At 45.1% G+C, this 23,332-nt stretch overlaps 1 protein-coding gene across 2 annotated transcripts in view; it reads left to right on the forward strand.

Moving 5' to 3' along the window:
* LOC147688904 (ATP-dependent translocase ABCB1-like) overlaps nt 1-23,332 on the forward strand; it is a 509,764-nt gene that overhangs the window by 425,125 nt on the left and 61,307 nt on the right. For both annotated transcript variants that reach the window (XM_086941799.1, XM_086941800.1), the window contains exons 23-24: nt 19,473-19,613; nt 22,591-22,747. In XM_086941799.1, the coding sequence (XP_086797925.1) occupies nt 19,473-19,613; nt 22,591-22,747 (298 nt within the window). The remainder of the gene's footprint in view (nt 1-19,472; nt 19,614-22,590; nt 22,748-23,332) is intronic.

A 23,332-nucleotide genomic window follows, 5' to 3' on the forward strand; every position in this document is an offset into this window, starting at 1 on the left:
GTTCCAGTACCACAGTTCCATCTTCGGATCCTTGGTACCGGAGAAGCCAACAGGAGAATAACCCCTTCCGGCCAACCAGATTCATGTATTTGTTTTTTTAAGTTAACCTTCTAATGCCCAACCTGAGCTTCTTTGTAAACAGTTTTACACCAAATCAAGCAAAGGCACTTTCTTGGAAAAAGTTCTGCGATCTTGCTAAATTTTTTGTAATTCCATTTAGCCAATTTTTCCATATCAAAGCTCAAAGAATCCTTTACAAATTAAGTTGAGAAAAGGCACTTTTGGGATCCACCCGTTTTTCTTTGCCTACCGTTGACGGATGTGCAAAAATGTTGCCATGGAGATTCCAAAGTGGATACACTTTTTTTATTTTGTATTTTTTGTTTAGGGATGTAAATGTCCTCAAAGTTATTAAGAAAACAAACAAATGCCTTTCCTTACCTAATGTATATATTGGGACCAGCCAAGCCACGTCAGGACAGCCATCGCGCTGTGAATAAATAAACTATTTACTCGCTTACCCGGAGTGCCCACTTCTGCTCTTTTCGTAGGAGTTGTGAAGGAAGATATAGACTGGTGCCGTTCCAGTCGTGGTGCACCCACACGTCGGTGGATGAGATCACTTACCACAGCCGCATTGCGGGTATGTGCAATCCCCCGCGCTTCGACCTTCTCGCTGTGCCTCGCACCCGGACCACAGTTTTGAAATACGCCAGAGCGGATTCAAATCAAATCGGGGCATTTCGACGTTTGGCTTTGTTTTGCAAAAAGCAGCGGGAAGCCATTTCAGAGATATTAATCGTTTCGCAACAGTATTTGCAGTACTGATTGAGAGGATGCTCTCTGGACTGCACAGCAAGCAATGATGACATCACAGTATGCAATGTTGTCCGGCAATGACTTGGACCGGGAATGCTTGGTGGAGAGAGGAGTGGAGTTGGCCTAACGGCTAGGGTGATGTACCTCGAATCTGGGGAACTCGGTTTGAGTCTCGACAATGACTTTGAACATCCTGTGACTGATGGGCATAATGCAACTGGTGCTATGTAAAGCGCTCTGATACCTGATTCGGGTCAAGTTCGTGCTATATAAAACTCTGTAAAAAAAAAAAAGCCAAGCATGTTTTCAGTGACATTGAAGAAGCAGTCAGCAGTACCGGTGGTGAAGCGTCATCAGGAGCCCCAGGTACACTGACTTTAAAGCAAAAGTTATTTAAATTGAAAAAACTGAGTAAAAAGGAATTAAGTAAATGGTGGGAGCTGACCTCATAGATCAAATATTTAGAAGTAAAACGAGTGCCACGAGGGCTAAGGATCTTTACTGTGCCTCCCTACAAAGTCCCACACCCAGGGCTATTAGAAGAATGGGCAATGTTTACAGCTAAGACAAGCGCTGGAATGATTGAAATCTTGGTGAAATATGCAGAATTGGACCTAGCCAAGATAAAAAAAGGAATTCAAACACCTATGTGAAGAAATAGATAATGAGGAAAACTCAAGGTAGCCCCTGAGGGTCTATCTACCTTTTTCTGTGTGGAGAGAGCGCACAGGATCCCCACGGGCAGACCGCCTACAGGAGCACTGCCTAGACGACTAATAGCCCGTATCCTGATTTACAGGGACCGTGACCTCCTACTCCAAAAGGCATTGCGGGTATGTGCAATCCCCCGCGCTTCGACCTTCTCGCTGTGCCTCGCACCCGGACCACAGTTTTGAAATACGCCAGAGCGGATTCAAATCAAATCGGGGCATTTCGACGTTTGGCTTTGTTTTGCAAAAAGCAGCGGGAAGCCATTTCAGAGATATTAATCGTTTCGCAACAGTATTTGCAGTACTGATTGAGAGGATGCTCTCTGGACTGCACAGCAAGCAATGATGACATCACAGTATGCAATGTTGTCCGGCAATGACTTGGACCGGGAATGCTTGGTGGAGAGAGGAGTGGAGTTGGGCTAACGGCTAGGGCGGTGTACCTCGAATCTGGGGAACTTGGTTCGAGTCTCGACAATGACTTTGAACATCCTGTGACTGATGGGCATAATGCAAATGGTGCTATGTAAAGCGCTCTGATACCTGATTCGGGTCAAGTTTGTGCTATATAAAACTCTGTAAAAAAAAAAGCCAAGCATGTTTTTTGTGACATTGAAGAAGCAGTCAGCAATACCGGTGGTGAAGCGTAATCAGGAGCCCCAGGTACACTGACTTTAAAGCAAAAGTTATTTAAATTGAAAAAAATGAGTAAAAAGGAATTAAGTAAATGGTGGGAGCTGACCTCATAGAATAAATATTTAGAAGTAAAACGAGTGCCACGAGGGCTAAGGATCTTTACTGTGCCTCCCTACAAAGTCCCACACCCAGAGCTATTAGAAGAATAGGCAATGTTTACAACTAAGACAAGTGCTGGAATGATTGAAATATTGGTGAAATATGCAGAATTGGATCTAGCCAAGATAAGAAAGGAATTCAAACGCCTATGTGAAGAAATAGATAATGAGGAAAACTCAAGGTAGCCCCTGAGGGTCTGTCTACCTTTTTCTGTGTGGAGAGAGCGCACAGGATCCCCACGGGTAGACCGCCTACAGGAGCACTGCCTGAACAACTAATAGCCTGTATCCTGAATTACAGGGACCGTGACCTCCTACTCCAAAAGGCTAGAGAAAACCCTCCCATACAGTATAAAAACATCGGAATTTCTCTCTACCCGGACTATACTATTCAAGTACAGCGCCAACGAGCATCATACCAGCCACTCAAACGGAAACTTCAAGCACTTAACTTGAAATATGCACTCTTATTCCCTGCAAGATTGAAAATTCTATATGACCAGAAATCTCACTTTTGTCAATGCCATGAAGCAGCAAATGACTGGCTGGAATCTACCCTCTCCTCTCAGATACTGGACAATATAGATCAACAAATACGCTGTGTCGCAACACGGATGAACAAACCCGGAACCCGCCGCACCAGACCAAAACAAAGACTTCCTACACAGAAAACGTCACTGGAACAAGCTATCACGGAACGGGAGTCAGCACTTACGGTGGCCGTTTCCATGCGAGACCCTAACCAGATACCATCACTGGAACAATCGGATGATAACGTACTGTACTCGGACTCTGAGAGTAAGGATGTTCTCCTTCCTTCAATCGCGCCACAGATTGTGAAAGACGTTTGGCTAAAGAGCGATGGGACAACGCACGGAGGCCTACTGCCATTGCCGAACTGACCCAGGATCCTAGAGGGAAGTAAGCTTGTATTGATGCATAACTAACTTGTTTTTTCTCTCCCCAGAGTTCTGCCAATTTCCCTTCTTGATTTCATAATACAGGGTCCTGCCCCATTTGTAGCTCCACTTGGAACTGTGATGCCGTGTGTGGCACCGATCCCACCACCCCCCGCAGTTACTGCATTAGGTAACCGTTTGGACTTTGTTTGTTATGTACAATGTTTGGACCAACATAGTTTAGTGGTTGGCTCTAGTATTGGGTCTAGTAGTTTAATACAAGTTTTTGGGTCTCTGGCTCCTCATACTATTTATCATGTGCAATTCTCCTCCTACCTCCCTAAGGTAGTTACTTGTGTGCATATAATTGTCACATGGCTGGGTTAGGTAAGTACAAAATATCAACATGGAATGTACGGGCATGGGATCAGTACACAGGCGTCACAGAATTTACGCCCAATTAAATAGGAGGAAAGTACATATAGCCCTGATTCAAAAAACCTACCTAACTAATTCGGAAATGATCAAAAGGCACAAAAAATGGAAAGGTCAAATATTTAATACCTCGTATTCTGCATTTTCTAGGGGAACGTTTATCTGGTTCAGACAAAGGGATGCCTTTTGTTTTGGGGGAACAGCGTATAGACACTGAAGGGCACTATGTATTGCTGCAGGGTAGACTGGATGGCATTCCAATAGTTCTGGGCAGCATCTAAGTCCTGAATTATGAACAAAATTCCTATCTCACCAACCTGAATACAGTATTAACTGAATGGGTGGCATATCCATGGGTCCTGGGTGGGGATAATAACTCTGTTCTTGATGTCCAATTGGATCGTGCTCACCCCCAGGTCCATGGAACGGCTTCCATTAAGCATGCAGACTTTCTTCAGGTGTGGGCTATTGGCTGGACACTTCTAGACGCGTGGCGTATGTTTAATCCTACTAGTCGGGAATATTCAGTCTATTCCCCTCCACATCAGTTACACATAATTAGACAGAATATTGTGCTCTATGTCCATAATATCTCAGATTTCTGATGTGACATACCTCGGAAAAGTCCTTTCTGAACATAACCCGCATGAACTAAGTGTTGAGTGGGGGAGGGTACCCACTCCTGTCCCCACATGGAGACTATGGCCATAGGTTTCGGAAGATTTAGTCTTTAGGGACAAGCTAAACACTGCCATTAATAACTATTTTCTAGACAATGCTAACTCTTCATCATCCCGTCTGATTGAATGGGATGCCTTTAAAGTTGTGATCAGGAGTACAGCAATAGGGGCCCGGCAAGAAACGCAAAAGAGCCTTACTATGGTAGAAGACACCCAGCATGATCTAGAAATGGACGCCTTTGCTGACCCCACTAGACAGGCACAATTACAGGAAGCTAGGATCAAACATGCCGAACTGTTAGAACAACTTCACCTGATAGATTACAATGTCTACACTCAGTATAGTCATAAGGAAGCGGATACATCTGGCACCCTCCTAGCACGCCTTATAAGAAACGCCCTCCACCAGTGCTAATACCAGACATTGCTTTCCCTCATGGCACTGTGGTATCTACTCAAGCAGAGAACAACCTTGCATTTCGTGCCTATTACGAAACATTATACAGTGCCCCAACTATTACGTCGCAAGAACACATGATAACTTTCCTAGAAGCCCTCCCGTGCTCCAAATTGACCACTGCAACCCAAAAAGACCCAGCATCCCCTATAACCAGAATTAAAATAAAAGCGGCCATCAAAGACCGCCCAAGTAATAAGACATCAGGATTGGATGGCCTACCATCAGAATTTTACTCGACTTATGCTAATAAATTGGTACCATGCTTCAAAAATTTATACAGAACAGCCTATGAAAAACACACTCTACCATTGACCAACATGCAAGCCCTTGTTGTTTCCTTTCTTAAGCCAAATAGGGAACCCAAAGATATGTTGAGTTATAGCCCTCTTTCCTTACTACCCACCAAATGCAAAATATTCAGTAAGCTATTGGCTAACCGACTCCTTCCCTATCTTCCAAAATTGATTCACATTGACCAATGCGGATTTGTTTCTGGCTGCAACACTTCCTTCAATATAAGACGTTTATATTATATAATGGAAACTGTATCTGGATCTTCCTGTAGAGCTGGATGCATCTCCCTTAATTGGAATTATATGCTGATAGTTTTGGAAAAATATGGCATTCCCTGTAAATATATAAACTAGGTGAACCTATTGTACACTGCCCCTACGGCGTGGGCTAGAACTGGTTCTCACATATCTTCTCCTTACCCAGTAGCAAGGGGAAATAGGCAGGGATGCCCTTTGTCACAATTATTATTTGTTCTAGCAGTGGAACCTCTCCTCATTAAGCTCCGTGAATATGCCGTAGATTTAGGAATACTAATAAACAACTCTGTGCATATAATATCCGCCTATGCTGACGACTTAATCCTTTTCCTAAAGGACCTTACTATAGATATTGAACCAATCCCGCCTATATTTAAACAATTCGACCTGATATTTGGCTTACCAATAAATGACAATAAATCTTATGCCTTTTTCATGCAACATAATGAAAACTCAGCTCCTATTAAATTCTGAGACTTGTATTCAAAAACTGCCCCAGAATCCCTTAATATTCTGGGTATACAAATATATCGATCCCCACAAGACCTGATAGATGGTAACCTATTGAAAACGATTAGGTCTTTGCGTTAACAGGTCACTTTTTGGACCTCGTTGCCTTTGTCAGTGATGGGCTGCGTGGCCATCTCCAAAATGGTGACGCTCCTGAGACTTTTATATTTTTCACTAACCTACTGGTCATAATTCTTGTTAATATCTTTCGTACACTGGATACACTTTTGACAGAACTTATTTGGGGCAAGGGATGCAGGTGCGTGAGTCTGGCTAAATTGCAACTGAGACCCGAACAGGGCAGTCTAGGCGCCCTGGACTTTTGTGCGTATTGTATGGCCTTCCAGTTGCAATGGTTATCGTATTGGCTGGCAGGGCGAAATATACATGAGGTAGATTACACACCGCAACTCCTTAACCAGTGTACTCTTCATGCGCTTTTGCTACCAAAAGCAAGGCTGCCGCCCAGTCCTCCTCTCTACTAAAAGGGGTGCTACTTTATTGGAAATGGGCAGTGCAATACACTAAACTAGTTGAGCCATACTCCGCTAATATCCCCTTATTTGGGTTGCCCACCGTTACTGGACTCATTTCTAAACATGCTGTATCGCAATGGGCACAGGAAGGGCTGACGACTATTGGAGCATTCTTTACAGATGGAATGCTAGCAGTCCATGATAATTTTGTCCGCACTCAAGGAGTCCCTTCGACCAGCAGTCCATGATAATTTTGTCCGCACTCAAGGAGTCCCTTCGACCATGTTTATTCTCCATGCTACCATATCCCACTACATTAAACGTAATGGTTCCCTGAAGGAATATAACCCCCCACTAAAGAGCTTGTACATGCAATGCATTTATTGGGAACAGAACGTCACCTTACTCGAGGGTAATACAGGCCTTAGGGCGCACTCAGGCACCCCACTGACTCTATTATGAACTAGATAGACCAAGAATGGGGGTAGGGACCTAACTGATAAAGAATTAGCTACTATACTGGAATTCCCCCCAAAACATTCCGGAAACACTAAGGGCCAGATGTAGGTAGCCCTTTACCGATCGGAATCGGCCGAAAATACCGATTTTCGGCGTTTCCGATCGGTAAAGGGCTAGGGAGATGTAGGTGCACATATTCGGTAATTTTACCGAATCGTTATTATTACCGAATCGGTAATAAGTACCGATTCGGTAATATTACCGAAAATGCTATGTGGGTAGCCAATTTTCTATTGGCACATGGCTGACAGAATCGGTATTTTACCATGGAATACAAATCCATGGTAAAATACCGATTCCTGTGTACATGCACATCTGTGCATGTACACATGTGCCATGTGACAGACAGACGTGCCCTTAGGGCATGTCTGTGTGCCACATTGCACACATGCCCGTTTTCGGGGTGCTAGAGGGTGTCAAAGTGACACCCCCTGCACCCTTGTGAATTCATTAATTACCGATTCGGTAAATACCGAATCGGTAATGCCTAATCATTCCTATGGGCTTCAAAGCCCATAGGAATGAATGGGCATTACCGATTCGGTATTTACCGAATCAGTATTTAAAGAATTGTTAAGGATTCGGTAACGAATCCAGATGTTGGGACCTACATCCCATTTATCGATTTTGAAATACCGAATCGGTAAAATTCGGTATTTCAAAATCGGTAAATGGGATTTACCTACATCGGGCCCTAAATCTAAATATATACAGTACATGATACTGCATAGGGAATACCTTACACCACATCGCCTTAATAGAATGTATCCGAATGCACAAATCCCCTGCCCTAGATGTCAGGAGGCAGACACTGATATACTACACATGCTATGGGACTGCCCTCTCTTACGAATCTTCTGGCATATGGTTACGTATAGAGTACAAGACGTCAATGGAACTGATACCTGGACGACTGTAGAGAGTTGTTGCCTGTTGGGACTACACCAATGTCCGAAGAGTCAGAAGGTCTGTTACAGGTTTGCGGATATAGCCATCCTCCTGGCAAAAAGAGCCATCACAATGAGATGGAAATCTGCCTCCCCACCTCTACTACTTACATGGCACGCAGAAATGATTAACTGGGGCTCTACCGAGAGTGCGATTATTTGGCAAGAAAAATATCATGGACTTAGTAAAGTACCCATTTCTATGGAATGGGACCAAATGTTACTATCATGTAAATCTATAGATCCCATTGCGACTCCACCATCCCGGAACGAACCCACATCCCTTAATGTCCACTAACACACCATAAAAGTGTTCCCCTCTAAACCTAGCCCCAAAATGTGAATTATTGTACTACACACAACTATACACGTATACTTCACTTAGGGAATGGTATATTTTCAAATGAGAAGACCACAATATGTTGTGAACAAACATTTATATAGGATGCCAGAGGAATGGAGGGAGGGGGGTATTGTTAGTTTAAGAGTAAAAAGTTTTGTTTTATTGAGTATACTAGAATGTACAGGATAACTGATTAGAAGCGGCAACACCTTTAATTTCCTATCTCATATATATTGCTGTACTACAAATATCATTGTATATGATTGCGTATATATATATATGTTGCTGATTTGATTATCATATTATATCACATGTATTTATGCACATAAGTCTGTGTTATCATGCACATGTCCATCGTATATTAAATTTTTTTGTGAAAACCTCAATAAAATTGTTTAAAAAAAATATATACATCACAGGGATTTAGGGCTCTAAATCATGTTAGAATGCTCATAAACTAGGTAAATCTACCTATTTTCAATAGGGCTGACGAGTTGGTAATCTGCATTACGCACTTTAAATTGAGATTTCTTTTTTGTTAGCACTCCATTTGCAATTTTTATTGCACTTACACACAAGCACAAGCACTTTATTGGCCATAGAGGAGTATACAATAACTCAGAACACACAATTGCACTGTTACAGTTATCTACACAACAGAATTACATAACTATCTGTATATTAATACAGTAGTGTCTGGGAATGTCATTTGTTGTTTTGTAAATAACGTGGTTGAGGTTTTTAAAATGAAAAGATTTTCCTTTAAAATTGTTTTTCCGGGGGCATGGCTAAGATGGTGGAGTGAGAGGTAGCACATCCCGAGCGCTCCTCAGCTTCTGCCCTTCCCGGACCGTCTACACCGCACTTCTCCCCGCCATAGAGCTGCAGTGGGGGCGGGAGAGAGAGGAGGCTCACCCTGCCTGTTGTGAGAGCTGAAACTGCCGATTACGGGTCAGTAGTGGCAAGAGCGTACTGAGGCCAGCAGCAGCAACTGGCGTCAGAAAGGTGACGGGAGCTGCTTGTGTCCGAGGCGCGAAACGAGAAGACTTAGCAGCTGCGGCACCCTAGGTGATCAGAGGGGTGGCAGTGGCCCCCACGACTCCCGACGCTGATCTCCGCGGCCCCCTGCTGCCTCCTGGGGGGCTAGGCCCCGGGACAGGCACTGGGGGGCGGCCCAGCGGTCGGGACGTGCCCTGTGAGTAGCGGTGCAGAAATTGAGGCCGGGGACGCGGCCTACTACCGGGAGTGCCCGTACATTCCCGCGCAGCCCTGCCTAGCAGACTGGCCCCACCGGACACCTTGAGGGGGCCTCAGAAGGTGACAAGGAGCGGCAGGGCGACCCACTCGCGGTGCCTGCATTCTTAGTGGCCCAAGGGTGAGCGACGAAAATTGAGGCCGGGGGCGCGGCCTACGACCGGAGAGCCGGAGCCTACCTGCGCCATCCTGTCGCGGGCTGACCCCACCAGACATCAGCGGGGGGCCACAGAAGCAGCCAAGGAGTGGTGGAGGAACCCACTCGCAGCTGCGGGCGTCCCCCTAGGCCTGAGGGTGAACACCGAAACTGAGCCCGGGGACGCGGCCTACGACCGGGGGTGCCTGGACCTACACACGCTACCCTGCTTTAGGGATTGGCCCCTCCGGACATCGGGAGGGGGCCACAGAAACAACCAAGGAGTAGCGGAGCGACCCTCTAGAGGCCATCTGCATTCTTTGCGGCCCGAGGGAGAACGCAGTCCTGAACAGACGGAAACGAGAGGCAGGAGGCCGGTGGCGGTACCGAGGACCCGGCGGCCACGTGGGGCGCGACCGGCCAACCTACACAGGAGCAGCCGGTGACCCCCACGGCCCCCAAACACAGAGCGGCAGGACAAGGTGAGGAGAGGTGGGGGAGACAGTTGATGAGGTAGTGGCCGCACATTCACACTACAGGCTGGCATCAGACAAGAGGCACAGCCCCTGAGGACTCCGGTGAGGGGGCAATATCCACAGTAAACTTGATGTGAGGGGCACCAGGAGTAGCCAGGAGGAAAGGCCCACATTGCCCCCCCCCCACGGGTCTTGGCAAACACCCAGGGCAAAGGGAACGCAGCGGGGTCCCTGTCCAGAGAAGAAGCAACAGAGGCGCAGTAATCCCCGACGGGGGACGCACCATGGCAGGCCAGAGGAAGAAAGGAGACCGCACCCTCCCAGAAATGCTCGGCAAAGGACAGCCAAAAGGTGACAGGGGTCAGTCGTCCCCAGGGGCGCCCAGGCAGCAAAATGACCAAATGAAGGCGAGGTGCCCATCACCAAATCCTTCTCTACTCTATTCAACTCCCTCCAAGATGACTTCCACGTCTTGAAGCAGGAGGTTGCAGGGGAGGTCCGGGAGATCAGGAGGGAGGTAGACGGACTCGGAGAAAGAGTGGCCACCATTGAGGATGCGGACCGCGCAAGAAGCGAGGAAGTGGAACAACTGCAGCAGGACCTACTATGACTAAAGGAACAACAAGTGGATCTGCAAGCACATGCAGAAGATTTGGAAAATAGGTCCCAGCAGAACAACATTCGGGTCCGGGGAGTTACACCTAAAGAGGAAGGAACAGACATCACGGGCTACCTGCAAAGCCCTATTCCGGGACATCCTGGGGAACCGGCGGACTTTGACATCAGGATTGACAGAGCACACAGAGTTGGGTTGGCGAGGCGCGCATCCGCCCCGCCTCCAGACATTCTGGCCTTTCTACCGGACTTTCCTCTCAAGGAACGCATCCTCAGGGAGGCACGGCGGAAGCAACCCCTGCGCTTCCAGGGTCACGCAGTGGCCTTATTTCAGGACCTGTCAGAGATCACGCTACAAAAGCACAAGGCCTTCAAGGTTCCGACAGACTTCTTGAGAGGCAAAGAGATCCCATACTCCTGGGGGCACCCTTTTCGCCTGATATTTAAGTGGAACGGTGCCCTACACCAGCTTCGCTCCCTCCAGGAGACATGCACATTGCTGGGCATCACCCAAACGGAGGAGAGAACATCGCCGAAACCACCTCGACAGCCCTCCAGGGATGGCTGGCAGCAAATTGTTAGGCGACGCTCGCCAGCGGCGAGCTTGAGGCCGGGCGCACATACCATTAAGAAAGAGATGGACAACGCAATCCAGGAGGTGGCCAAAGACACCACATCTTCAGATTGATTGTTCTCCGGGGGGAGTACTCACTAGCATCAGCCATTACGTGAGTCTGGGGGTGGGGAGAAGCCACGGGGAGCAACATGGCTGCACGTCCTCACTGGTAACGCACCACAGCCCTGCGCTACGAGGGCAGAACTGGGACTATGTTCGTTTGTTGGGGTACCACATGGGGGCTGGGGGGAGCGGGTTGGGATGGGAAGGGGCGAGTCGGGGTCTGGGATCGGGGAGGGGTTTGTTATAGGGGGGGGCACCCCTCTGTCCACTTTTTTTTCTGTTTCAATTCTCACAGGCTACACAGAGCTCCTGAGTCAACATTGAGAGACGATGACTCTCTCCTGACGTAAGATTCTCTTCCTTAATGTACGTGGGCTAAACAACCCCATAAAACGTCGGGCGGTCCTGTCCCTTTTAGAGCACTCCACAGCTGATTTATGCCTCCTCCAGGAGTCTCACTTGCTACCTAAAGACCAGCACCGACTTAAGTCTTGTACCTTCCCCACGCAACTCTTCTCATCTTCCTCCAAGAAAGCAGCAGGGGTAGCAATTCTGGTGTCCGGATCATTTCCGGGCAAAGTCCTCCACCGAGAAGCAGAGATAAAAGGGCGACTACTGGTGTATCGTTTCCTAATAGCAGGCCAGACGGTAGTGGTGAGTTCTGTATAAGCACCCAACGAGGGGCAAGAAGTCTTTCTCCAGAAAGCGTTAGCAGCAGCCACGGCCAACACTGAACGACAGTTACTGCTGGGGGGGCGACCTTAACTTAGTCTTCCATAACACGACAGACCGCTCCTGCCAAAGGTCGGGGCAGGTGGGAGATCTTTCTAAGTCCGGATATGCGCTCCTCCGGGACCTAGGCCTCATTGACTTGTGGAGACATTTACACCGACGCAGTACAGCTTACACCTACTTTTCGGGGGCCCATAAGTCCTATGCTAGGCTCGATTACTTTCTCTGCTCTTCCCCACTGGTGCCACGAGCACAGGAGGTAGACATCATGCCGGAATCACTGTCTGACCATTCCCCGATGGTAGCCACCTTCCTACTCCCAGCCGCACCGACACCGCAGCGACACTGGCACCTTAGGGAATCCCTCCTACATACCCCACCGACGGTGGACCGGAATAAATCCGCCATCACACACTTCTTAACCCACAACGACAACACTGAGACTTCACTTGCAATGCAGTGGGCTGCCCTTAAAGCTGTATTGTGGGGCGAATTTATTTCTATTGCTACGGCCAATAACAAAGAGCATGCGCAGAAATGGGCGGAAATTGCGCAGAGGGTAGCCGAGCTGGAGCAAGTGCACCAGCGTACAGGGACAGCACAGGCCTGGTGCCAACTGTGCACAGAGAGGAAAGTGTTAGTGGTTTTGGACCAAGACAGAGCGGAATATGCGGCCCTCTGTCTTCGGCAGGCCTATTACACAGGGGGGGACAGATGCGGACGCCTGCTAGCAAACAAGCTGCGTGAGCAGCGCCAAAGACAAGGAGTACAGGCCATATGAACCGATCAAGGTGACTTGGCATCGGATGACGTGGCAATAGTGGAGGCCTTTGGGGCATTTTATGAGTCTCTCTATGCCGGTGACACCCTTGACCCGCAGGCGGGTCAGGAATACTTATGGGGTGCGCGCCTCCCCTCCCTAAACTCAGCTCAGGCGGATTTTCTAGACATACCCATCGGCCTCGAGGAAGTGGTGTCAGCGATCTCACGCCTGAGACTTGGGACATCCTCCGGCCTCGATGGGTACCCGGCGATTTTTTACAAAACATTCTGTCACCAGGTGGCCCCCCTGTTGCGAGTTCTGTTTAACTCTTTTGCCCAACCTGGAGCGATCCCTGCAGAACCTTTAGAAGCAGCGATCACGGTTATACAGAAGCCCGGCCGGGATGCAACTTGCTGTAGCTCGTATCGACCGATTTCGCTCCTGAACATTGATTGCAAACTGTACACAGGCATTCTGGCGGGACGGTTAGCACCCTACATGTCACAGCTGGTGGAATCGGACCAAGCCGGCTTCATACCTCAGTGCCAAACCAGTGACAACACTAAGCAGGTCCTCCACCTCATTAAAGCAGGGTCGCGCACGCAACCAGACTGCATGCTACTAGCAATAGATGCCGAAAAGGCCTTCGATAGGGTGCACTGGCCCTATCTGGAACAGGTCTTGCACCTCTTTGGTCTGGGGGACGTTCTCTGCACCCGTATTTTGAATTGCTACAAGCTGCCTAATCCCGCAGTGCGTATCAATGGGCATACATCCTCTCACTTCCCGATTTGCAGGGGGAACAGACAAGGGTGCCCCCTCTCTCCTATCTTGTTTGCCCTATACATGGAACTGCTGGCGCAAAGGATTCGGCAACATGCCCTCATCAAAGGAATCAAATTCGGAGGGGACACACACAAGATTAGCCTATACGCTGATGATATTTCACTCTCCCTCACTGACCCCGTCCAATCTCTTTGTACGCTTTTTATTAAACTGCACAGTTTCGCGTTCGCCTCCAGGTTCAAAATTAACACAGATAAATCAATCGCCCTCAATCTCCCTGTCGTCCGTGACGTTGGCTGAGGTACAGGAGGAACAGTCTATGCAGTGGTCTAGCACCACGGTCCCATACCTGGGGGTCCTCCTGGGCCCAACCATTCCAATCACCATAGAAGCCAACTATGCCAGACTCCGCACGCAGCTCCGCGGAGAGCTCCGGAGATGGCCATTCCCTTTCCTGGCTGGGGAGGATAGCTGCCACCAAAATGACACTCCTGCCGCAGATACTTTACCTGTTTCAGACCCTTCCTTTACGTCCACCGATGGGCTGGATCCAACAGACATAATCCGAATTGGCGCCTTTCATATGGCAGGGTGGTCGCCCGCGCTTTAGGCAAGCCATCGCAGTCCTTCCGCCTGAACACGGTGGCGTAGGGGTAGCCGATCTACAACTTTATTTCTATGTGGCACAGCTCCGAAGCCTAGTGGAATGGCATCAGTTGGAATCTGGCAAAAATTGGCTCTTCCAGGACCAGGCAGTGGCGGGCATGCCCTTACAAGGGATCCCCTTCCTCCCGAAACACCACAGGCCGCCTAACCGCTTAACCTCTACGCGTCCCAGATCACTAGATAAAGTGAGGGATGTGGTTGCTGACCATCATCAGAGATCAGGAGTTTCTGTGTTCCCATACCTCGTGTAGCTAAAACTAGGCTTGCCACAGTCAGTCACAGATCACCTCCAAATGAAAGCGTAACTATTACTATCATTGGATTTCACAAATAAGCAAGCAGAAGTACCCCCTGCTTGACATATATTGGAACAATCTTGAATACAATGAGTTTCACAGCTTTTCTTCCTCCAATGTGCGTTGAAAACATTCATCTTTGATCTCAATATTCCTTGGTTCCTCATGAGGATTGCTCTGTGTCTTCTTGGCCTCTACCTCATGCATTCTTTTTGTCAGCTATGCCAGGTGGCCCATGTAAGCCCTGTCATGGAACCTGAAGTCCCAGTGGGCCCAGCATTTCATCAGGGTATCAACAGAGATGGCCTCTGATCTTTAATTATGGCTGATCAATAATAATGTGTCCTGCAACAGACTGTAGTTCCTTCTCATCAGAGCTGACAGTGGTGGTGGACACATAACTACTTGTTTGGAGGGTGTTAACATGGGGAGATGGAGATCTGCGTCCTCTGGTCTCTAGAGGAGGGCCTGCTCCACATCAACCTGCAGGAGCTATGGAGCCTATACATAGTTGCTTGCCTCATCTCTTGACTATAAACTGTCTTTCTCATAATAAATACATCCGCTTGTCCTCCGAGCAGTCACGCTCAACAAACTCATGCTTGATTGATTGACATGGACTTCCTTCCATGTTGGGGAGTTGATCACTCTACCACTATTCTTTCTATCACCTTACCCCTCGAAAGAGGAGAAGAGGCTGTGTTTGTGAACCTCAAAAAAGCTTAGGTTGTTTTGTATTGATACAATAAGACCCATCCAGTGGCCAAAAGGATCTTTGTGGTGTTTATAGTGCAAAGAAAGGAGAGAATGTTCAGAAGAGGACACTGTTGAGATGGACTGTCCCTTAGTATGAAGACCTGCTAAGCTCTGGCCAAGAAGCAGCCACTTGAGGGTCTGACAGCACACTCCACCAGGGCGAAGGCTGTTATAAATGCATTGGTACTTTGTGTTGTGCTGGTCTTGATATCTGCCAGGCTAGCTTGACAGCCAGGTCAGGAAAGAAAGTCAGTTTGCTTGCTCTGGTCTGATGAATCTGAGTCCATGCCACAAATTGTCGTACTTTCGAAGGTACTGCTTTAGTATATATAATAAAAGTGAGGAATCTGTGGTTAGAGAACCTACTTCATACATAAGAAAATGATCTATGAAAAACTACTATGTCTAGCACTTTTTGAGCTTGACCATTATGGCTATTTGGTCATCTTCTCTTTCTCTTTTCTTTCTTAGTTTTCTTTCTTTCTCGCAGGTTGATGTGTTCTTCTCACAGCTTGAATGTATCCCTTCTAGTCCGGTGGACCTGTGTAATGATGATGCTTTTAGCACTTTATAGGCCGATATTTCGCCTTTTACCTATATATGCCATCTCACTTACACCATGCTCATGATTTTATTGTCATTTTACTCGGTATTCTGCTCAGCTGATTACTTTATTACTTTAATAGACACAGTGTTTTATTATTTCTTTCATGCATCACATTGCTTTTGAGTGCTGTACTTGTGCCTGTATTTCTCTACAAATCATGTGTTCATCCTGCTGTTTTGTTTTTGTTTCCTGTATTTACCATATAATAAAGTGTACCCCATCAGAAGAGAAAGGTACTTATCTTCAGTAAAACTCTTTCTTCTGGATATTTGATCTTAACCACAAATTCCTCTATGTCCTCCCACCTCCCCAATTTGTGGGATTACCTCTGTTCGACATATAAAAAGTTCCTAAATTAGAGATCAGCAAGAGAAGGCAAAAAACGGAGGTCCGCGCACAGGGCTCGAACTTGTATGCAAGTCTGTTCCATCCCTTCAAAGGCGGTATTGAGTCAGTTCGGAGCCGCACAATGCCACATACTGGTGCACAGAAGCATTTCTGTAATAATCTGTGGATCCAGTTTTGCACCTGGGGGAATATAAAGGTGAGGAACATGCAGGTAGATAGTGTTTCAATCAGAAAGAGCGTTACCAAAGGTATTTAACTTGTTCATTACGAGGTAGGGTCTTTAATACTAAGGTAGTTCAATAGCACACTAATCACTTATGTATTTGCAGCTGTGTGCTTTACATAACATAGGTTTGTCATTGTCTATACAACATGAATAAAGGACACTTTTCATCAGTGCACCCAATAGTCATTCTGGTATGTTATTACCACCATACACATAATAACAGGACATCTTCTGCCAAAGTTAATACATTTTCTAGAATTGTCTCCAAAATATGGCCAACGAATGGATTTCCTAGACCTTCTGTCATCAAAGACTTAGTCAGTATACTAACATAAGACAGATAAGCTGTTGAACTGCAACCTCCTACATCCCACTGGCATTACATGAGTAAGGTGTGCATTAGAGAACAACCAGTCCTGTGACTCTCACAGTAATATGCGTTGTTTTTGGAACTCAAACCATCTTTCATCATGAATAGATGAACTAAACATTTTTACCTAGAAATGCATTTTTGTTTTTTTATTAAACACATTATGAATAGTAGCTACTATAAGCATAAAAAAGACAGTGACAACTATATTTGTCAAAAAACAGAAGAATAGAAAATACAGCAGCATTATAAGAGCAATTTAGGATTCCTCTGCATTAGTTTCCCTAACCCTCCTTTGGCTAACTAGGCTAATCCTACCACCAAAATGAACCATTTGTGAGTTCTTAGAAAGCTAAACACACACATGCATACCTTTTTTTCAAAAACAGAAGTGCTCAGTAGGGAGACAATTGTTGTTCCTGTCTCAGTGCTACAGCAACTGTACAGTCTTCAGGCAGGCAGAAAAGTGTTATAACTTGATTTCCTATAATGCATCCTTTCCCTAGTTACCCATTCCCTTCTGCTCAGCCAGTATGAATGTGATGCGTATGTGGAATGTTAGAATGCTTGATGAGGGAGTGGAATGTTGGAGCACCTGGTGGAGTGGAGAGAGAGACCGTCGGAGAGGGTGGGCTGAGCAGCAAGGATGCTGCTCCTGGTAGGGCTCAACCAATGAACTACCATCCTGTAACTAAGCTAAATAAACCTCTTGCTTACAACTCACCTCATGGCTACCAATGGACTTCTTTTGGAAGGTAACAATGGCGACGAGGGTGGAAGCAAGTATTTACGTTTTCATTTGCAGTGCTGGGATGCCTATTAATTTCTTTTCTTATTCTCTCCGGTCACATGAAGTGCTTGCTACCTATCAATTTGCTATTGTGTGCCAAATATGCAACGTACTTGCTGTCATGAAGAGATGTATCTTGTTCAATCTGTGCTCATCCTTGCTGCCAAAGGTGTTATTTCTCATGCTCTATTTTACTGCCAAGTTCGCCATATTCTTATTGGGTGTGATGTGACCCTTGTCCTGTGCCACGGCGTGCTGTGCTTGGTTTGCTACCCTGTGCCCCATATTATTTTTGAGTTTGGTTCTGCCTATGTTTTACCTAGGGGTGTGTGTCTAAGGGTTTACCCTGTACTTCTGTTTACGTAGGGGTGTGCTTAGGGGTTGTTCACCCTATCCAGTTTTTTCTCCCAGGGTGTGTTTGGGGATCTTGTACCTTGTGCAGTTGTTTTACATGGGGGTGTGCGTCCGCGGGTCGTGTACCCTGTGCTGTGTTTTTACCTGGGGGATGTGCGTTCAAAGGTTTACCATGTGCAGTTATTTTACCCAGGGGTGAGTTGAGGGGTCGAGTACCCTGTCCAGTTGTGTTACCTGGGGGTGAGCATTCAGGGGTCCTGTACCTCGTGCAGTTGTTACCTGTGAGTGTGCGTTCAGGAGTCCTGTACCTCGTGCAATTGTTTTACCTGGGGGTGTGCATTCAGGGGTCCTGTACCTTGTGCTGTTATTTCACCTGGGGGTGTGCGTTTGAGGATCATGTACCCTGTGCGGTGTTTTTACCTGACACTGTTTTCTCAGGTATGTGTGGTGTGCAGATGGGGTGAATGGTAAGGAATTTACCACTGTGTAATTTCCATTTTTATTCAGTATTGTTAGAAAGTGGATAATCCTATCCTTAGTTCTTTTATATTTGCAGTTTTTATTTGTGCATTGCTTAATTCTCTTTCATGCTGTACTGCTATCGTTAAGAACTCTAATTTGTTATTATCATTTGCATATTGCCTATTTCTCTTTCGTACTGTACTTTTATTGTGCAATGTTGTAATGATCTTTATTTATTGTTTTCCCAAGGGATTTCCTAAGTAATTTCCTATAATGAATCATTTACCTGGTTACCCATTCCCTGCTGCTCAGCAAGTATGATTGTGATGTGTATATGGAAGAATGCTTGGCGAGGCAGTGGAATGTTGGAGTGCCTGGTGGAGTGGAGAGAGAGACAGTTGGAGAGTGTGGGCTGAGCAGCAAGGATGCTGCTCCTGGTGGGGCTCAACCAATAAACTACCATCCTGTAACTAAGCTAAATAAACTTCTTACTTACAACTTACCTCATGGCTACCAATGGACTTCTTTTGGAATGTAACAGTAAACCTGTCAAAAGACTCAAAGTGTCTTTTATGGAACCTTCCGCAAGGAAAGGTGTTAACAGGCAACAGAGCTTCAGTGCACTTTAATTACTCTGCTTGAACATTGTTTACTTTTTTTTTCAAATAAATAGTATAGAAGCCCTGTAGCCTTTCACCTATAAAGATAACAGATTCTATGAAACCTTGTTTACTATTTAAACATGATAACTAGAAAATCAAGTTATCAGACTATGTTAGAACAAATATCGGACACACTGTATTAAAACACATATTTTAAGCACATTGACAATTGTGCATTTGAATTTAGAAATGTATCATTGAATAAATAAACATGCATAAGGCAAAAGGGGGATACCAAATGGAAAATAAATGAAGATTATGTCAATTCATGCCATACTTTGTATGTTTAACAATTTTATAAATAAAAATGGTTTTGCCAAATGACTGACATTCTCTGTTTATTTCTTTAAGGAATTCTGTGAAGAAAGCCCATATCTATGGAATAACATTTGCACTTTCCCAGGGTATTATGTACTTTGCCTACGCTGGCTGTTTTCGATTTGGTGCTTGGCTCGTGGAAGAGCGTTACATGACATTTGACAATGTTTTCCTGTAAGTATTCTCCTCCATTCTATACTTATATGTTTTCTGTCCTTTGGTGTATGTTAGGTGAAAGTAGATATAGGTATTTCCTTGCAGTAATGAATTACGTTCTAAGCAAAATACTAATGGTGTATTACTGAGAAAAAAACAAACTGCATGCTGCATTAAATTGTCTATGCATTTAAAACCTATGCAATGCATGTATGCATTAGCTCGTAAAGGTTTCATGTATGTTAAAATTATGTTAGTTTTATATTTCTTGCTTTTATTTAATCACCACCAAGATGATAAAAACACATGGAAAAATTGTTATTTTGAAAATACATATTTTATTCATTTATTTATTTATTTTTAAAGATTTCTATAGCGCGAACCAGACCCAAGCTAGGTTAACAGAGTGCTTTACATGGTGAGCAGGGTATGAATAGCATATTTGGTACCAACAAAGCATACAAAACAACGCATACAAAGAACAACAAAACATAATAGAGTTTGGGGAATAAAGGCCAAGTAGAAAACTGGCCTGAGCAAAAGGAGTCAATTCGAGATTATGCACGTCTTAGCTTTGGAATATCAGTGGGCGGAGAGTATAGATGAGTTTGAGGTTGTAAGCTGGCGTGGTGTTTGTGCTGACTTTAAGGGAGGAATTTTCTCATCAAGAATGATTTTGCTTCCTTTTTCAAGAGGGGTGTTGAGGCGATTTTTCTGATGAATGGCGGAAGCGAGTTCCAAATTCTTGGCAAATTCAATAACAACAAATGAAGACATAAAGGAAAACATTGTAGTAATTGGTAATTTCTCCAACCTACTACTCATCTGCTGATGTTTCAATCACCTTTCAACTGGCCCAACGCCCAGGGAAGAGGTTGGTCAATAGCATGGATGCTATATACAGTCACGATAATGTGTATAACTTACAATATTGAGTTGAACTCCCAAGTTCATCATTTTGTTTGCCCACATTATCAGGCAATATACTTAATGTGTACTAGGAAGCCTCATCTACCATTGAAAACAAACAGCATCTGTTTCAGTTCCTTGTTTACAATGTATTGACTTTTCCTCAACATTTGTTTAGAAATTCAGAAAGTTTGTTTTGTTGTCTTATGCAATCCTGTATCCATATGTAAGTGTTCTCCTCTGTGTGCTTTAAGTATTATTTCATCACCCTGTCTTATGGGATGGCTTCATGTACATTTTTTCTATATTTTGACTTTTTAGATTGTGGGACTTTAGTGTGCAGCTAAGAGACAGTTTCAAATCAGGTTTAGCACAGCTCACAGTATTTATGTTTTTGACTGCTAGTTCACTGTTGCACAGCCTATTATCTTCAAATGTGGACAGCTCAATTTTTGAGATATTGCCTAGGGAAGTAGTTTACTGGTCCATGTGTATTTCAGAAGGGGTACATGATTCCTTTTGTTGTACCAAAGGTTAATCAGCGCAATAAAATGTGTTTTGTCATTCAGATATCCTATAATAGGGCCTTAACTGTAGAACTGCTATCAAATGTTGTTTAAGAGCTTGCAGCCTAATCTGGAAAAACACCTTTACTGATTCACTCGTAATACTAATAGTAGCAATGAGCAAATGTGATATTGCTTGTGATAGGAATGATAATTTAGATTGAAATATTATACATTGTTAAAATAGTAGTATTTGTCAAATCTTTAGGAAGTTTGAGTGTTTCTGTTGCCTCACTACAGTAAGTACTAGTATATGTATGTCACAGTATGTTGAACCTGTGTTCATATAATAAAGTATTTAAATCCTGAATAAATAATGTCAAGTTTAAAGGCTAAAACTATTTTCTAATGTATTCACCCTACTGAAAAGCCCATATCGGTATGCTGTAGTGTGTAGTGTTCTATTTTCTGTGCATATTAAAATACCTTCTTTTTAACAAAGATAGGCACTGGATTGAACATTCAAATTATTGCTCTGCTAATGATTGTTGAGTCCTGAGCTTGAAACACCCCTCGCTACCTTCCAGAGAAGCCTATAATTCTTGCATCACTATCACTGATAGTGAGGAGCTGAAGGAGATGTGCTTGGCCCAGTTTACAGAGTAGGACATATCTTGGGACATCAAGGCAAATTACCCCAGCCCCAATGGATGAGGCCCAATAGTTCTCTGCTTATCTGTGGCTACCTGAGGGGGGTGTGATGACCACTTTTCTATATTTGTATATGTTTACACATTTTGTAGCATCTGGAATAATGCAGTGCCATTTCTCTCTATTTCATTTTACAACCAGTGGCATAGGGCCTGATTGCAAGTACTCGTGGTGGCGGTCCGCCCACCACCACACTGCGGGTCCGCCCATATTATTTTGAGTGTAGCGGTTTGACTGCCATGAGACTGCCGGCCCTGCCTGGATCAAGGATTCCGTGCAGGGGAGGCTGTGCTGACAGGGTAGCAATATGCAGGCAGTGCCGCTGCAGAACTGCAGTTCATATTTCAAATTACCCGCACACCGCCCATATCATGGCAGGGAGCTCACCATGAAAAGGGTGGCGGAGAGCCAACTAAGGCGGACCTAGCAGGGCCCCCTGCACTCCTGGACATGGAAGTGCATACGGAGTGGCACATGTAGTACCCCCCATGGATTTGCACCCCCAGTTCCTGCATGGTGTAGCATGTATGCCACACCGTGCAGGAAGGTGCAGTTGGTGCTCTGACGGCGACGTCTTGCATGTTAGGCTCTTCAATGAACCTAACAGCAGCTGCCCTCAGACCACTGCAGGACCTCCAGCCAGACCTCGGCTTTGGTGATTATTGCCACCCCACTGTAGGACCACCAAAGACGTATTCAGGCCCTCAATATTCTATTCACTGTGTTCTTTTATATATCATCTCCCTTTTCACCCTGTTCGTCCTCATGTTTCAGTATGTATTCTTTCATTTTGTGTAACTTCATCATTGATTAGAACACATGCATAGCAGTATTTACACAGGGGTCTATTTTTGTCTCTTTTCTGTCAGTGTGTTTTCAGCCATTGTGTTTGGTGCAATGGCGTTGGGGCAGACTAGTTCCTTTGCCCCAGACTATGCTAAAGCTAAGATGTCTGCATCTCACATGTTCATGCTGTTTGAGAGAGTACCCACCATTGACAGTTTCAGCGAGGAGGGAGCAAAACCTGTAAGTTAACTTATTTATAGTACATTTTGAGTTTTTATGTTGCTTTTTCAGTTTAATAATGACGTTTTTCTGTTTTACGTGCCAATCCACTGTTATGAAAATGAACTTTTCTTTAATAGTTATGCATCTTTAGCAATCACCATAATAGGAATTCTGGAGAATTACATATTTTGAAGATGTTTACCAGGTTTTTGAGACCTGTTGTGACATTACCAGATGGCACTTTTAAGTGTCATGATCCTTTTAGTAAATACATATTTTCAACACTAAACTGCTTTCAACTGTTCGACCGTAGAGCAGCCTTAATAAGGGTGGAGAGCAGCTTAAAAATTCCTGGTAAGAGCATGTTTGTTTTTTACTTTAACTTCATTATTTCTTGTGAGTGATTATTTTCTTTCCCTTAATTACCTAAAATTCCTATTCAGTGTCATTCACATTGCTTGTCCTAGTGAGGCACCATACTGCATTTTAGAGTTAACCTTTTTCAGATAAGTTTAGATTACTATAGCAAGACAAATTATATCGGTTCAATGGCTGTTCATCCACTCTCTAAATGATCAATCATTTTATTTCTAAAGTCTTTCA

Source organism: Lissotriton vulgaris, chromosome 10 (genome assembly GCF_964263255.1).
Source record: "Lissotriton vulgaris chromosome 10, aLisVul1.2, whole genome shotgun sequence".
NCBI classification, from domain to species: Eukaryota; Metazoa; Chordata; class Amphibia; order Caudata; family Salamandridae; genus Lissotriton; species Lissotriton vulgaris.